General features: G+C 41.8%; 1 protein-coding gene across 1 annotated transcript in view; it reads left to right on the forward strand.

The window, feature by feature from the left end:
* Positions 1-15,613, forward strand: part of Wdr70 (WD repeat domain 70) — a 232,336-nt gene extending 216,723 nt beyond the window's left edge. The window contains exons 16-18 of the mRNA XM_028875604.2: positions 425-541; positions 2,309-2,471; positions 15,422-15,613. Coding sequence (XP_028731437.1) covers positions 425-541; positions 2,309-2,471; positions 15,422-15,509 — 368 coding nt within the window. The 3' untranslated portion in view covers positions 15,510-15,613. The remainder of the gene's footprint in view (positions 1-424; positions 542-2,308; positions 2,472-15,421) is intronic.
* The last annotated feature ends 1,928 nt before the right edge of the window (positions 15,614-17,541 follow it).

The raw sequence follows: 17,541 nt of genomic DNA on the forward strand, positions 1-17,541 counted from the left end.
ACATTTCAGAAACGTGCGAAGTGACTCCAGTGTTGAGGAGGCATCTGAGGAAACTTGAGGACAGACAGGCACACTGTTGGTGTTATTGGTATTTGGGTGCTGTAAGAACAAATAAGGAAGTGGTTTCCTGAAGTGTTTCTTTTCAAAACCGCAGCAGCTGAGCTTTCCCCGTGGTTAGGGAGATGAGACTCACGAGTGTTTCCATGACCGTGCTTCCCGAGTGCCATTAGCTGCCAGGGGAGGTGAGCAGTGAGTCTGGTATCAAACAGAATTGGCTAATTGGTTACAGTAAGGCTGTCTTTTATTATTAAATGAAGGCTGTCATTATGATTTCCATTTCATGTTTCAGTTAGTCATGCATTAGCTATGTTTTGGATGAAGGGTTATTATTATAATGAAATTTTTCAAATGTGACTTCTCACAGCTCACGCCTTGCCCATGTTCCGTGAGCCCCGCCAACGAAGTACGAGGAAACAGCTGGAGAAGGACAGACTGGACCCCCTGAAGTCACACAAGCCAGAGCCTCCTGTAGCAGGCCCAGGTGACTGGGGCCCAGCCAGCTGTCTGGCAAAGGGGATGAGGACGGGGTGGTGTCCCTGACAGAGATGGTAAGAGCTCTGGGGCCTGGGTGCTTCTTGATCCTCAGAGGGGCTCTAGTGGTTTCCAGATGTTTTCTTTTCTAGCACCAGAGTCACAATGTATAAAACTGATAGAGCTACTTGTGAACTGGAGAGGACACCTGGGCCTTTCTCCTCTCCAGCTTCAGCCTTGGGTGACTGACCTCACTAGAACTCTGGGGCTCCTTGGAAGCCAGTGTTGAAACTGCTCCCCTCAATATTGGCTTAATATATGACATTGGCCTCTTAGCCTGGGATCCAAACTGGATTCGGTTTCACACAAGGCAGAAAGTGACCATGACTTGGTTCAGTGTGATAAAATGGAGCTGCCCATTTCACTAGAAGGTAAATGACAGACCATGTGTAGCAGAAGGTAGCACAACACACTGTCTATAGTATGGCGATACTCGCACTAGAATTCATTTTCTACTATCACTTCTGACTTTTACTTGTTCAAGGCAGCTGAGCCTGCAACCTTTGACTTGTCCGTCTGTCTGAGCCTCAGCTCTGGAACTACTTGCCCTTTGAGCATTGAAAACATCCATATTTCTATTTTGATTGTTTTTGGACTTTCCCTGCTCCCAATCAAAGTTCCTAATTAATAATCTTGCCTAGATTATTTCAAGTCCTTCTAGTTAGACAGTGCATCTCGAGTCTCTCCCCGTCTCCACCCCTGCTCCCTTTGTCTAGCACACAGCTTTTATCCCCCGTCCCCTGGCTTTCCTGTTGCTGCTGCCCCCAAACTCCACCATTTTGTATGTCAGGGTTCTCTGCGGTCCACTGACTCCCCTTTGTAGTTTTGTACTTCCTGCCTCACCTACTGTGACCCCCAAATGCACAATTGATCCCCCTCTGTCTGCAGTTTGGGACATAACTCATATGCTCACTGAAAATAGTATCTCTGCTTTGTGGGCCTCCCAAATGATCCACTGCTGTCAAAAGACCTCTGTGGCCCCTCAGCCTGAAGTGCTGTCTCCTTCCTCTAAAAGTTGTCATAGTTACTGGCCACACAAAGCTCTGGCAGGAGGTCATTTTTAAAATTTTCTTCTTAATTTATGAAGTTAATCTTCCAGTATTATTTGGTCATTCATGCATTTATCTTTCTAAAAATCAGATCTGAAACAAACTTTGTAAGATGTCAGCTCATTTTGTTTCTCGGGCACCATGCTGGCTGGGAGAGACCCAGTGGCATGCAGCTCTTTGCCCCCGAGCTTGCTGTCTGCCTAGGCAGTCATAGCAGAAAAGTAAGAAGAGTCAGTGTATTCATATGCCTTGTTTTCTTTCAGAACACAGAGCCAAGTGTTTATAACATAACATACATACACTGTGGAAAGCCCTTAGATACATTTGTTTAAACTAAAATAGCAGCTAATGAATAGTGGTTACTTTTAGTATTGAATTTCAATAAATTCATGCTAGAGAAATTTTTAGTACAATCCTTAAGAGATTACTTTTTTCTATTTTTTAATATATCAGTATCATTTTGCAAATTAATCAACCAAAACATTTTTTAAATGCTTCTTCCTGTTTGTAAATGTTAAAGGCTGATGGGTCCTTACTTTTTGATCCATGAAAGCTAAAAGGATGATATAAGTACTGTTGAGATCTTAGCTTAGTATGCAAGCATACACAGCAGTAATGGTGTGTCATCTGCTTGTTCTGTTTCTAATTTTTTTTTTCTTTTGAAACAGGTCGTGGTGGCCGAGTTGGAACCCACGGGGGCACCCTGTCGTCCTACATTGTGAAAAACATTGCTTTGGACAAGACTGATGACAGTAACCCTCGAGAAGCCATTTTGCGTCATGCCAAAGCAGCCGAAGATAACCCATATTGGGTTTCGCCGGCGTATTCCAAGTAAGGAAGTAGCTGTTTAAAACAGAAAAGTAGGGCCTGGAGAGATGGCTTAGGGGTGAAGGCACTTGTCTGTAGGCCTGGTGACCTCAGTTCCATCCCTGGGACCCATGGAAAGGTGCAACAAAGAGAACTGACTGTACAGAGTTTCCTTCTGAACCCTATGTACACACCATGGCATGTGCACTCGCACACACACACTAATGGTAATTCTAAAAATAAATTTTAAAAATAAAGTAAAATAGAGAAGTAGGATTGGCAGTGTAGCTCAGTGGTACAGTATGTGATTAGTGTATACAAAATCATAGATTAAAACCCCAATACCAAAACAGAAAATGAAAATAGAGAAATTATTATGTCTAATGAATTGGGAAGAACATGACAATAATACTTGGAAAGATTGACTTCCTTTTTTCTCTGTCATATTTGAGCACAAAGAATGGGCCAAGGAATGTAGATGTGATAGCATGCCTGTGATCCCAGCATCTAAGCAGTGATAGCAGAAGGGTGAGTTGGAGGCCAACCCGAGCTACAGCTAAAGATACGGAGTTCAAGGTTCAAGGCCAGCCTGAGCTGTGAGAGACCCTGCCTCAAACAACAACAGAACCAGGGATTCAGAATCTTGAAGCCTAGACATTTGCTTATTTCATACGACCCCAAAGTGGTGAATTTCAAACCGAAGCAGTTATCAGCATTAAAGCTGGGAATAAGCCTCATGAGGTCCTTTGCCCTAACGATTTAGAAAGTGATGCTATTACCTCAGTGGGGGCGGGGGTTAAAAGCAAGCAAAGGATATTGACTTGCCAGTCTCTTTCGAACGACTGGGGAGTGAGGGTGTTATGTTTTGGTTTTAGTTTGGTTTGCTTTCCAGAGTCTTACTGTGTAACCAGGTTGACCTCAGTTGCAGCAATTCTCCTGCCTCAGGCTAGTTCTCATAGAGGGAGCTGTCTATATAAAACTCTCCCTGTATAGTGAACCCAGCCTTTTAGAGTTCCTCAAACATGGGTGAGTGTAGAATAGTTTTTAATGCTACCACACCACCCACATTTATGCCAAGGAAAGTACTGTTGTTGAATTTTCAAATATTAACTTTTGAAATTTTTGCTAGAACTAGTTTTAGACTTATGCAGATGCTAACCCTTACATAACCATATAAATTGATTATTCTCTGTAGTGGACACCACTGGCCAACTGTTAAACCTGACAGTATCTTTATTTATGAGTAAGATTTTTTTTCCTCAAATACATTTCCATTTTTATACTTCTGATATCCCTTATAAAAACCATATTGTTGTGTTGCCTGTCGAAAGACAATAGATTTAAAATTTTGATATCCTCAAAGGAATTCTCTTTAAATTGTTATACTATAACTTAAAGATAACACACACACACACACACACACACACACACACACTCGATTGTTACAATCACAAGGTTAGCATTGTTGCAGTACTTGAACTAAGCTACATACTTTCCTTGGCCTTGATCAGATTTTACTCTCATGTCCTTTCTTTATCCCAGGCATGAGCCTCTGCTATGTTTCTTGCTTGTTTCATGATCTTGGTATCTTTCCTGAATAGTGGTCACTGATTCTGTCAGCTTCAGTTTGGGTGTGTGTGGAATTTTCTCATGATTGTAGTGAAAATGGGCATATTTGGTTAAAAAAAAAGAGAGTGAGTTCAGAGTCTTCCCTGTGTCTTACTAGTGATGATGCTGACTTTAGTCACTTGATAAGTTTCTCCCCTGTACAGTTCTTATCTCTGTTTCAGATCAGCACATTTCTTGGGGTTCTCTTCTAGAGTGTGCAAATCCTACTCCTTCCTTGGGTTTTGTCCAAGTAGTTTTGCCTGTGGCAGCCATTACTGTGGTGGTTGTCTCAGAGTGGTTTTCTCTTTCTTTCGTGTTTTCTGTATTTATTGTTGCATTCTCCTAAAGGAAGTTGTTGCTTCTCTTACATTTTGCTCTTCAGAGTTCTTATTCAATATTAGTAGGAACTCAAAGTGCTTATTTTATTCTGTGGCTAAACTCTGAGACTGTTGTCATGTGGTCTGTTGTTCATATTGTCCCAGCTTTGGCCAGTAGGAGGCCCTTCAGAGGAAGTAGTTACTGCCATCTTTCAACAGTGTAGGCTGCACCCATGCCCTTTGGAGTGTGTCCCCACTTTCTGATTCTACATGCTCCAGGCTCAGCTAAGTAGCACGCGTCTGTAAGGTAACAGTCATTGACAATGAGATAAGTCTCTGCCTCATGCCTGTGTTGACTCTTCTGTTTGTGATGAAGTAGTTGTCTGTTATTGCTATAAGAAACTTTGTTCAGAAAGAGCCACCGATTGACAGAGCAAAGAAACAAAAGCAGAGATAGTCTACAAGATGCCTGAGCATAACAAACATTTCAATGGCCAACTGTTCCAAATGTGTGTGTTTACACTCAAAAGTAAATCATTGAAATGTCTTCAAAAGGTTGATGTCATACAACTTGTTAGCTATTGTTAGGTATTAGTAACATCTACCATATTAATGTAATCCATAGGAAGATGTCAAAGGCCTAACTCATCACTGAAGAAAATGAAGTTCTAAAAGGCTGCTTTTTCAGCCTGCTGGAAAGCAGCTCATTGCTGCAACCTGGAACAGGAACTTGGCCCTAGAATTCCTCTGTTACAGTTCTAGTATCTGATAACAACACTTTACTAAAGGGCCAACTTCACTTCACTATGTAATTTTTATGTTTGAGTTTTTAAGCAGTACATTCATTACATAGGTGGGGAGTCCATGAGTACTAAATGGGAGACCCCAGGTTCCTCATTTTCCTAGGCAGAGATGCTAATGCTATGTTTATCCTCCTAGAAAGAGCCCATGTATAAATCATGGCTCTCACATACTAATTACATTTTTCAAAGGGCTCAATGCACACTGTTCACTCCACTGGTGTGTGTATAGACACCTACAGTGTTTGAAAGCACAGCGACAGAGAAAGACGAAGGGCCAGCAGGTAAAGCACTTGTCAACCTCCCCTCCCCCCGACAACTCAAGTTCAGTCTGTGGGACCCAGATGGTGGAAGGAGAGAACTGACTCCCAGGTACTGTCATCTGATATCTACATGTGTGTTATGACAGGCATGTGGAATGCACACAAGCGTATACACGTGAAAATAAATGTAAAAATATAGAAGCACAGATGTATAGCATGTTTTATATATTGTTTTCTATTTAGAATATATCTGGAGGTTGTGCTAGGTCTATCCATTGTATATCCAGCCCATTCTTTTACTTTATATTTAATTTCCATGTATTACACAGGTATATTTTATTTTTCTAAAACTATCCTCTTAAATGGTAGTTACATTGTTTTCATTCTTCAGGTCTTGTAAACAGTACTGGAATTAGTACCTTTGGGCATATGTATTTGCCTGCGCTATAAAGATTCTAGGAATAGAGTTGCTATGGATTTCAAATTTGTTTGGATTGTACCAATTTTTCCTCCAAAGGAACTTTTAGTCAGCCTCTCCAATATCTCACTAAAGTTGAATCCTACTTTATCCTTGTGTGCTGTTGTTAAGTAGAATCTTCTACTGGATTTATAACTCCTCTCTCTATGGAGATGCCTGCATATAGAGTGTGTTTGTGTGTCTTGTGTCCAGCTACTCGTTGCATTTTTATTATTTTAAATAATTTGTATACAAATTTCTGGGAAAGGAGACATAGAGTAATCAGGGTGGTGACAAGTGCTATTTTTGTGAGATTTTTCTTTTTAACTTTATGCATATGAGTGTTTCGCCTGTATGTGTGTCTGTGGTACCACAGGTGTGTAGTGTCCATAGAGGCCAGAAGAGGGAACTATCGTTAGACATGGTAGGTAGCTGTCATGTGGGGTGAGGAATCAAACCCAGGGCCTCTGGAAGAGCAGCCAGTGCTCTTAGCTGCTGAGCCATCCATCTCTCCAGTCCCAGGTGCTAATTTAGATGTGGTTGTCAGAGCATTGCTAAGAAGACCTGACTGGAAGGAGGAGTGGAACCTGCAGGGACCCTGGGGAGGAGCAGCCTGCAGAGGCCAGAGGCCAGTGTGTCTGTGTGCCAAACCCTGTTCATTCCTTTAGCCATTTTAAAAGTTATTTCATCATCATCATCATCGTCATCATCATCATCATCGTCATTATCATCATCATCATCATCATCATGATGCGTGTCCGTGCGTGATGCCCGTGAGCACTGCCTGCCTTGGCTCATGTGTGTCTGTGTGTGTGTGTGCGTGTCTGTGTGATGCCCGTGAGCACTGCCTGCCTTGGCTCATGTGTGTGTCTGTGTGTGATGCCTGTGAGCACAGCCTGCCTTGGCTCATGTGTGTGTGTGTGTGTGTGTGTGTGTGTGTGTGTGTGTGTGTGTGATGCCCGTGAGCACTGTCTGCCTTGGCTCAAGCGTGGCGGTCAGAGGACAGCTTTTGAGAGTAGGTTTTCTTCTTCCACTCTGGACTCTAGGAGTTGGACTCAGGTTGTCAGGCTTATATGGCTAGTGCTTCTAACCATTTCACTGGCCCCTTCAGTTTTTTTTTAAAATCCCTTTATCTCTATTGAAGTAATCACATGATTTTCCTGCTTTGATCTACATATCATGAATTTTGATACAACCTTCCTATAGTTTGTTATCTGGTTGTTAGACTGGCTTCCTAAAAAAATAACTTTTTATAACTTATGTGTTCTGTAAATATTTCATTATCAAATAGAATTGCCCAAGTGTGTGCTTCTGTGGAGGGCAAGGTGGAGATGAGGCCCTTACCCACCATCCCCAGTCCTCCCCACTGTCTCCTGTCAGAGTCTGCCCAGATTTTAGGACTTTCCAAGGTGGCTTCATAACTGATATGTTTCTTGGGCAGTCATCCATCTGGGTTTTCAGGTTTATTTCAGTAGAATTAATTGAAGCCCAGGGCGCTTGCTGATGACTGTACTACCTGAAGACTGTTCTCCCCCTGTAAGTGGTTTGTTTATGTTTAGTTGGACAGATGTGCTCGGTGGGGAGGAAACACACTGCTGTGCTGCCCTTACTTGAGTGTGCTGCTCGGAGGGCCTGAAGCTGGTACGACCTTAGTGTCTCGAACCCGAGCACTACGCACTGATGGCCATACAGCTTTCTGCTGTGTTTTCTCCCCACTCTTTCCTTCCGTCCGTTTTCGGTGCCTTGCGTTTGTTGCCTGTTAGCTAAGTTGAAGGCCTTGCCTGTGTGTGGCATGTGATCTGTTAGCTGGGCTCACAGTGCGGTCCTTCTGTGTTCATTTGCTACAGTATACTGTTGACTGCCAAGTGGCAAAGTGTTTGAAGGGAAGCTAATATTTAAAAGGATCTTTTCATAAAGGTCACTGTAACTGAGAACGTGTGTCTGGTTGTTTTTCTTCGCTGCAATTGACTTCTGTCAGTGATGAAATGAAGATGTATTTACTATATCTCGCTTTAACACAGAGAAGCACGTTAGACATTCCCCAAGTCTTCCTGCTGCACACAGCATATACTCACCTATATTCTCCGGTGCTGCTGATGAAGTCTGAGCACTTTACATGCATCCCTTGAGGAGCTAAGCGTGAGTCCTGACACTAGCAGTGTAATAGCCATGAAAGTTTTCAAACCCAGCAGGATTATAGAGGACTCTTACTCAGCCACACATGGACAGATTCAGTTACAGTTTCTTGTTCAAAGATGCTGCTGGAGGGAGAGGAAGAGAGCTGGCTGGGGAAGGGGCAGGATGTAGATCCAGAATGCTATTAGCTTACACATCAGACAGGGATAGATGTGTGGGAGCTCGGAGCCTGGCCAGCAGCCTGCCAGCATGACAGCTCTGTCAGCCATGGCTGCCCTTCTTGCCAGAGAAGCTGCCATTATTGCTGGTTCAGTCAATTTAACTTCACTGTGCTTATCTTTTGAAATACAAGATGTGTGGATGTGTGTGTTGTGTATGTTCTAAAATATCATTCTCAACCTGTAAAGAATCCACTTAAAGTCATATTGAATTCATAAGCCATATCTAAAGCAGTCCTTATGAGCAAGGAAAAGTTTATATGTGACTTGTGACAGTAAGAGACATAAACCCACAGAGAGAAAAGTATCTTTTTCCCCCCTGAGTTATACTGATGTGCTGATTGTCGCTGTCCACCATGTGCCTGTGTAGACGACAGTATTTCTTGGGCTGGTTTTATGAACTGCCTGCCTTGTAGGCAGTCGGGGAGGGGTTTATTGGGGAGAGGACTAAAATGTGAATTTCCAGGTCCATTCCAGGCTAACAGGCTCTGTGGGATTCCAGCTGAGGATCTACATTTTAAGAAATGCCGAAAGTGATGATTTTGTACACTAATGCTTGAAAATAATACAAAAGTAATTACTCAGAATCATAAATTATTCCTCCTTAAGAAAATTCATACTTACAGACTAGACAACTTCAGTTATAAAAGACTCATAAATGAATCATTTCTATAGAGAAAAAATTCTCCCCAGGATTTGAAAACATAGCATGTTACAATGTTGTATTTAACATACGAATTATTTTGCTCAATACATTATGCATAGAACTTTTGAAAAGATGTCAGTTGTATGAAGTAAGAGCCCCTATTATCTAACATAAATTATATAATACTAATGAGACTTTCATTGTACTAGTACTGTGATAGACTTATTAAAAATCTCAGTATGTTGTATCATATAATCCTCAAAACCCATTAAGGTAAGCAGTATTATTGTTTCTGCTCTGTAGATGAGGAGACGGAAATGTATAACTTGACCCACAGGTATCAGGTGGCAGAGCTGGGATGGAGTATAGATGGTCTGCCTTCATGATGGGCTTCTGGTGTCTAAGTACTGAGGATCGTTTCTCCTCATGGTGCAGCAAATAGTAGCTATTGAGTTGTTGAGATGATGTTTGTGTGAGCCAGCATGGCTTAGCAGAGGGAACCCTAGACCGAGAATCAGAAGCCCTGAATGTACTTCCAGCTCTGCTGCTGCCTGCTAAGTGCAGCTCTTGCCTTACTAGGGCTGTTTCCCTTGTCTGCAAAAGAGGAGGGCAGGGCTCCATCCAGGCTCACTGGGCATGGACTTAGAAACACATAAATGAGAAGTTAGAGAGGGCTTTCATGAGACCCGGCCTGTCTCTGGCTTGTTTTTTTTTTTTTTTAAAGGTTTCATTGTTCTTACTTATTTACCCACTTGATAATAAGGTAGTTAATGATGATTTTACAGGGTTCTTCTGTTTGTTTTTCCACTCTTCATTTTTTATTCTGTGCCCACATTTCATAATTGTCCTTTTTCTACTCTCATAGTCTCTGGACTCTTAAGCATAGAGCACTGCACTCTATCTATAAGTCCAAGAAGTGTTTATTTTCCAAAATGTTATGCCTTCATTTCCTGAAGAAAGTAGAAAATTCTTTATCTTTAAGCATCTTGTTGCCTCTGATCTTCTTACACATCCCCAGTGTCTTTTAAAAAAAAAATGTTGATTAGCTCATCACAGACAGAAAGGGCCATTTCAAGTTGAATCTTTTGGTCAAGCCTTTTATTTAATCTTAATAATTCTGCAATTGTGACGACTGGGTCAGAGTTCAACCAGGCTGTATTCATCCTAACAGGGTTAACAAGTGTGTCAGATTGTCGAGTCATGGCTATAATTGGCTTTGGCTTTGAGGTTTTCCTTCATAATAAACAATGGGCCCCAAGCCAAAAAAGCTTGTGGTTTATACTCACATACTCATGATTAAATATTTTAAGTGATTTCCCCTCATATTCCTCCTATTACCCAGGAGCTTGCTTTCTGCTTCTTGTGTGAATCATATCAGAAGCACACCCATAATAAAAAAGAATGTGACCTGTGGACTTTCCATTGCAGCTGAAGACATTGTGATGACTTCACCCTGGTTTCAGTGTTAGAGAAGGATTTGCAGAGACATAGGTTAGAGCTTAGTCATGAGAGAAAAGACAGTCCTCCTGACACTTGGAGTCTCTCATACAACCTAACATGCCCTTTAGAAGACTGCAGTGTGGGGAACCTTTGCGCATCACTGGCTGCTCGAGATGGAAACACTGAAGGGTACTCACTTCCCATGGGTCCCTGTCATCTTGTTGGAGTACACACTCACCACAACTCATGTCGAACAAATCATCTGAAGAATTTCTTTTCAAGTATCCAAGGGAATAATGGAATAAGTGTGACATGAAAGCAGGGAGGAGGACTGTGTGTGGGGAGAAAGAGACCAGAAGAGGACAGGATCATGGAGGGAGATGGATAAGAATGAAGTATAATGACACACACATATGCAATTGCATCAGTGAAACCCGTTGGTTTATGTCTTAACTCTCTACTCTCACAAAGAACTTCAGCCAACTAAGGAAGGCAGGAGAGCAGGAGAAATAGTCTGCCCCAGAGAAGAGCACTTGGTTATCCAAAACCAAATGGTCAGCCCTGAAAATACACAGCCTGAACAGGTTATATATAGAATATATAAGCATATGCATGTAGCAGGAACTAAGGAAAAAAGACCATAATTTCAAAGAGAACAAGGAAGGATATATGGAGGGTTTGAAGGAGGAAAGGGAAAGGGGAAATAATGTAATTATATTATAATCTCAAAAATAAATAATGCAAAATCTTTAGATCAATTTTTTTAAAAAAAAAAAAAAATCAAGAAAAATTAGCACAAAGTGTTACCAAATTAGAACTTGTAGATTTGGTGAACATTTGCAGAAGCTTCTGTGTTAGCTTCCTGAAATCATTTTTACTTGTAGCAAATGCAGGGTCTACTGGAAATGTGAGAGAGCAATACAGCAAGCACTTGTTTGATTAGTTGATTTAGTGGTTGCCGGCAGTAAGTACGCTGAAATGTAACTGTCCTTGATAATCCGATGAACTGTTACCAAATGTAATCAGATGTTCATTAACCTGGAAGCTGCAATTTCACAGCAGCCTTTCTGGACACCTAGATTTTAGGCTAACACATGAAAATTAGCCAATGAAAGAATGGGTCTGGGTGAAGCTGATCTCATAAAGCAGACACTAACCAGGTTCTCCTTGGAAACTTCCGGTATCCTCAGGAACCTGCTGATACCCATTGATTTTCATCGTTCTCTTCATTTCTCCTAAGCCATTTGCTTTAGAGGTTCTTGGTTAGGACAAGGGAGACGAACCTGTCACAAGGCTCAAGTTCAAGGGACTGACTATTAATAGTTAGACTGTAAGGGGCTGGAAAGATGGCTCAGTGGTTAAGTGGCTGCTCTTCCAGAGGCCCTGGGTTCAGTTCTCATAGTCATTTATAATCCCAGTTCCTGGGAATCCCATGCCCTCTCCTGGCCTCTGCAGACACAAGGCGTGCACCTAGTGCACAGATGCACAGACAGGCAGAACGCCCGTGTTCATAGAATAGAAATAAATAAACCTTAAAAAAAAACCATAAATAGAAAATAAGGAATGGTGGGCAGTGAAAACGCTTTCTTGAAGAGGTAGAATCTGTGTAATGTATGTATGTGGCTCTGAATTGCTGCTGTGTTTTCATTGTCTGTTGGTCTGGCTTTCACACTGTCTCTCATAGAAGTACCCCATGGAGACTGCGCTAAGATCAGTGTACCAATTCTGTTTCTGTAAGTGGCTCTGAGGGCAATCTGCGCTTAACAGACTTAAAGGATGCGCCATTGCTCCCAAAGCGGGGGTTTCTAGACCAGCTGTAAACCGTCTTCTAGTGCATTAATTAATACTGTGTCCGTTTGCATGTGTCTCATCACTCTTCCTTGGCATGGTTGATTTATTTTTATAGTACTTTTGTGTGCCAAGGGCAAATTAGGCCGTTCCCTAGAGAAGAAATCTGCTCGTTCTATTCTTAACTTTGTTTGAGATTGCCCAATCATCTCTGTTCTTCATTGTCTTGGTCAAGTGGTGACTAAAGAGCGTTCAAAATGCCCCAAGATAGACCTGAATTGGATTGCTAAGATCATTCTCATGTGTGGAGTCCCACTCGTTTTCAAAACAATAACTGGTGGAAATAAATTCAAAGGCAAGAATTGCTCTGAAGAAAGCTGCAAGGTTGTTTTGCTGTGCTCCTGCAAGGCACTTTGGTTAGGTCATAGATGTTCCACGAGCTACTGCAAGAGTCTTTTTGAAAGAGCCTTGTCTTTATTTAGCAAACAAAGAGCTCTTATTAATGGTTCTAAACTATTCTTTTTGAATGTTGTTCTGGCACCCGCGGGGGTGGGGTGGGGTGGGGTGGGCATGGATTGTTTCTGTGAGCTACACCTCCCATTTTCCATCGCTTCCCTATGCTTCCATTTCAGGAATAAAGGCTATTTCTTTCTCTCTTTTTAAAAAATATTTTATTTTATGCACATTGGTGTTTTGTCCACATGCATGTCTGTGTGAGGGCATCAGATCCCTGGAACTGGAGTTACAGACAGTTGTGAGCTGCCATATGGGTGCTGGGAATTGAACCCAGGTCCTCTGGAAGATCAGCCAGTGTTCTTAACCCCTGAGCCATCTCTCCAGCCCCTAAAGGCTATTTCTTACAAAATGGGCCTGAGACTAAAACCCAAACTTTGGGCTTGATCATCTTCAGTCACTTCATACAGCTTCTCCAGATGAGAACTATCTCCCCATAGCTGGAACCGTTTATACCTTTATGTTAAGGAGACAGTCTTCCCCTTGTTGCAGAGTCTTGCTGGTCTCCTTGCTCCCCCACGGCACGCCCCAGGAGCAGGATGGAGGTTTTTAGATACTTTCCCCAACCAGTGAGAGAAATGTATGGCTTTAGAGTAAACACCTAACATTTTTCCAACAATTTGATGTATTTGTTGAATCTAACAGAATATTTTATTATTTGGTAATGTCTTATGTGTATGCCATGTATTTTGGTCATCTTCACCCCCTGTTAGCTTCTCTGCTCCTCTTCCCACTTCTTCTGGGCCCTTCTCCCAACAAACCCCTCCTACTTTGATGCCATGTGTGTGTGTGTGTGTGTGTGTGTGTGTGTGTGTGTGTGTGTGTGTATGTGTGTATGTCTATGTGTGAGTGTATATCTGTATGTGTGTATGTATGTGTGTGTATGTCTATGTGTGAGTGTGTGAATGTGTGTCTGTGTGAGTGTGTTAAGTGTGTGCATATGTACAGGCACACATTTGGAGGCTAGAAGATGTCAGGTGTCCTGCTCTATCACTCTCTGCCTTGATCCTCGAGAAAGAATCTCACACTGAACCTGGAACTTGGCTGACAGCCAGCAATCCCCGCCATCCTCCAGGGCCTGCCGCACCTCATGCCTGACTTGCCAGGTACTGGGTTATAGCACCTACGTAACCTTGTCCAACTTGTACGTGGGTGCTGAGGATTTGAACTCAGATCCTCATGTTTTCACAGCAAGCAATGTTACACGTGGAGCCATCTTCTCAGCTTCCAGTGACAAGTTTCATGTTCAGATATAAATCTTCTCATCTCTTAGTTCTGAACCTTTGGATTGTGTTCACTAATGAACTTTATTGAGGCACAGTTTACATACAGAGAAGTGTAAGATGCAGCCATCTCAAGTTTTGACAAACACATATACCTGTGTAACCAGTACTTCCTTCCATCTCTGTCCCACGAGAATGTGGCCTCCTCCTCTGCAGCCTTTCTCTTTCCACCTGCTGTCAAACAGTTTCATTTTTTCTGGGCCTCGCCAGGTTGGTCACCAACCTGCTATAAGTACTTTTGGAAGTAGGTGGACTATGGCAAATTCACCCTTGCAACCAAACAGCTCTAGGTGTTTTTCCTGGGACACCACATCCATTTCATTTATAATAATCCATCTCCAGAAGCATCCCTGCTGCATCTTAGTACTAAAGTTTTATCACAGTTGACACTGGTGATCTGGTATCCTGTGAGATATTGCCAGATAGCCTTAGAAGTTAAGTATCTAGTTCAAAGAATCTTTTTAAGCTTGCACATTTGTTCCTCTGTAGATTTTTCCAGTGATTAGCATCTTTGCTAGAAGATAACGTATAGCAAACACCAATTGCTTAGCTACAATGCATTTGGAAGCCCATGGTCCTGCTCTGTAGTAACTGGGGCCAATGACAGTCTGCAGCTGCCTTTTGAACTGTTAGAGCTGTGACCTGTGTGTAGATGCCATAACAGTATCTTGAAGTGACAAGGAGTTTAACCATCTGAACTGAGTATGAGGAAAGCTTGGGCTCTAGGTAGTTGTGCAGATCGCAGTAGCTTGAGTACATTGAAACCTTGTGATACTTTCTTGGAGTTTTCTTCGTTGGAATGGTGAAATAGGAATGTCATCGAGCCAGGTATGCTTGCAAAGCACAGAAGATCCTCTCACAGAGATTGCTTGATGACTTGTGTGGGGGGCATCTAGCAGAGACACTGTATGGCAGTGTTACCAGTGTGTTCAATGATGTGGCCTCAGTGCTTGGCATTTCCATGCATTGATCTGGAGAGGGGAATCCATTGTTGCTCCTTTGTTTGACTTTAAATTTTAATGGTACAAGTCACTGCATGTTTGTTACTATTTTAAACTTAACAGGTAAGAAAACTGCTAACTCAAAGTCTCCCATTTGTATCACAGTCACATGTACTTAAGAAAAAGAATAACCCAGTAGGTGTAAGTAAATATCATGTAGGGTCTTGTGTGGGGCCATATAGTTTGCCTTTTGCCCAGTTGGCAGTAGAGGAACGTTATGGTACATGAGGGTCCACTGGATTTGATTCCTTTTTGTTTTATTTAAGGGAAGGCCAGCATACAGTGTCTGCCATGGAGGGAAAACCTTCAAAAGAATATTTGGCTCTTTTCCTGAACATAATTAAATTTCCACTATGCTTTTCTTTGCCAGAAGTTTAATGAATTATATTTAATAATTGAAATGCAATCAGTTCCCCAGGCTTGCTCCTGCTTAATAAAAGAGTCAATGCGTAATGTAAGAAATGGTGGCTCACAGTTTCCTCCTCTTTTTAACTTTCGTTTTAGAACTCAGCCTAAAACCATGTTTGCCCAAGTGGAATCTGATGATGAAGAATCAAAGAATGAACCAGAATGGAAAAAACGAAAAATTTGAAGAATCTCGTTTAAGAGCTGTTTGCATGGAACAAGAGGATAGGGTGCGTGTCCCGTCCTGCCCCCCAGTGCTTATGAAATAAAACATACATTTTTTCAAACAGACTTTGTCCTGTTATTGAGTTGTTTGAAGATTGGTAGATGTTCACGCTGCTTGTGTTTATGTTTTCTTAACTGCAGTTATTAGACTGTGCCACATGTAAACAGACTTAGCCGATTACTAGGTATTGAGACTTTAACAATTACTGATCTTGTACAGATTCCCATAACTTTAGAGGGGGAAATGTATGACGAGATATTTAATCTAGGAACATAATGTGGAAACAGAGAATCAAAAAGCTTAATATTTCTGTATAGTGTCACAACCACTGTTTACATGACTGTAAATAATTAGATGAGTTCAAACCAAAGCGTGACTGTGCCAGGAGAGAGCATGTATCTGATTATGTCCTCTGCAGCCTGTGGTGCCTAGGGCTAGGAGTGCATGCTTTGAAGTCGGACTACTGCAGGCACTTGACTTCCTGGGTCTCCCTTCCGGCCTCAGGTGGTAATACTTATCCCATGGGTTTGCCAAGAGGTTAGATGAAATGCCCATGTGGAACATTTGGCACATCACCTGGCACATGGTAAATCTATATCTAATATTTGGTTATTTTCAAATATGGTTAACAATATCACTTTGTCTTACTTTTTGTCAATAGTTAATTAGGACGGAAATGCTTTGTAAAATAAAAGGGCTATATTAATAAAACACATTAAGAATCATTCAGAAGTTATATTTGTGACTGGGCAGTGGTGGTGCATGCCTTTAATACCAGCACTTGAGAGGCAGAGGTAGGTGGGTCTCTGTGAGTTCAAAGCCAGCCTGGTCTTCAGAGCAAGTTCCAGGACAGCCAGGGCTACACAAAGAAACCCTATCTTAGGGGGAAAAAAAAAGTTATATTTATGAATAGAAAGTGAAAACAAATGTTGGTAGTTTCTCCAAAGTAATGATGAGTCAATAGAATAAAATTTTATGGTCTAATTTCCCATACACATGGGTCATTTTTGCATGTTAAATAAGCCCCACTAGACAACTGAGTTTTAATACTTGCATTTTACCCTCCTGCTCTCATTTGTTCTAGTGAATTAAGTAATTATAAAATTAGTTATAAGCCAAAGTATGCCCCCAAAGTCCTAGATCTACACATTTCATCTCACCCCCTTAAAAAAAAAATCTATTTTTAGCAAACTCATACCCAGCTCTTTCATTGCTACAGTTTATAGCGTGGCGGTAGCCATTCTATAAACAAATCCTTAGAAACTTCATTCTTGCCCCTTCATCCTCACTTACATCCCATCTCCTTCTCTGTGACTTAAGCTTATAAGGTCACAGGTGATAAGAGAAAGAACTAGTGTCAGCTGCCTGTGGTTGACACAGGTAAGTCCTCACCTTGCCTTCTTGCGTTAAATCACTGGATTCCCACAAAGACCTCACGACAGGTACAACCACTAACTCAGTCTATGCAAGGTCACAGCCGTGGAAGGCTGTGTGAAGACTCAGCATCTCTACACAGTAATTAGCAAACGGCCCCAATTTTCCTGTTCCTGTTGAGATGCACTGTGCCTGAAATCAATCTCAGACTAATACTTTGTCCCACATGCTTAGAATTGATAAATTTATTGCATCAAGGATGACGTTTATCAAGAGTTTACCACCTACATCACCACCACCACCACCACCAACCCTAACATAATCATTGCACCCTATGAAAGTTTCAGTCATGTACAGCCAAAGGTTGCTGTGGTGATTGGGGGTAGGCGTAAACATAGTAGTCTTGGCAACATCTGCTCTGATAGAATGGCATTGCTCTCTCACTGTGGTCCACACATGGGCCTTCCTGTCGTTTCGATTGTCCATGTCACTCTAGAGCTGAAGAGAGAATTATTTCTTCGACAGAAAATTGGCAGGCATTTAAGGATTTTAGTTTTTGAATTTGTTGAGGGAAGGACAGAACCAGGACTGGACAAGTAGTGAGTGTTCATTTGACCTG

This window comes from Peromyscus leucopus, chromosome 11 (assembly GCF_004664715.2).
Source record: "Peromyscus leucopus breed LL Stock chromosome 11, UCI_PerLeu_2.1, whole genome shotgun sequence".
Taxonomy (NCBI): domain Eukaryota; kingdom Metazoa; phylum Chordata; class Mammalia; order Rodentia; family Cricetidae; genus Peromyscus; species Peromyscus leucopus.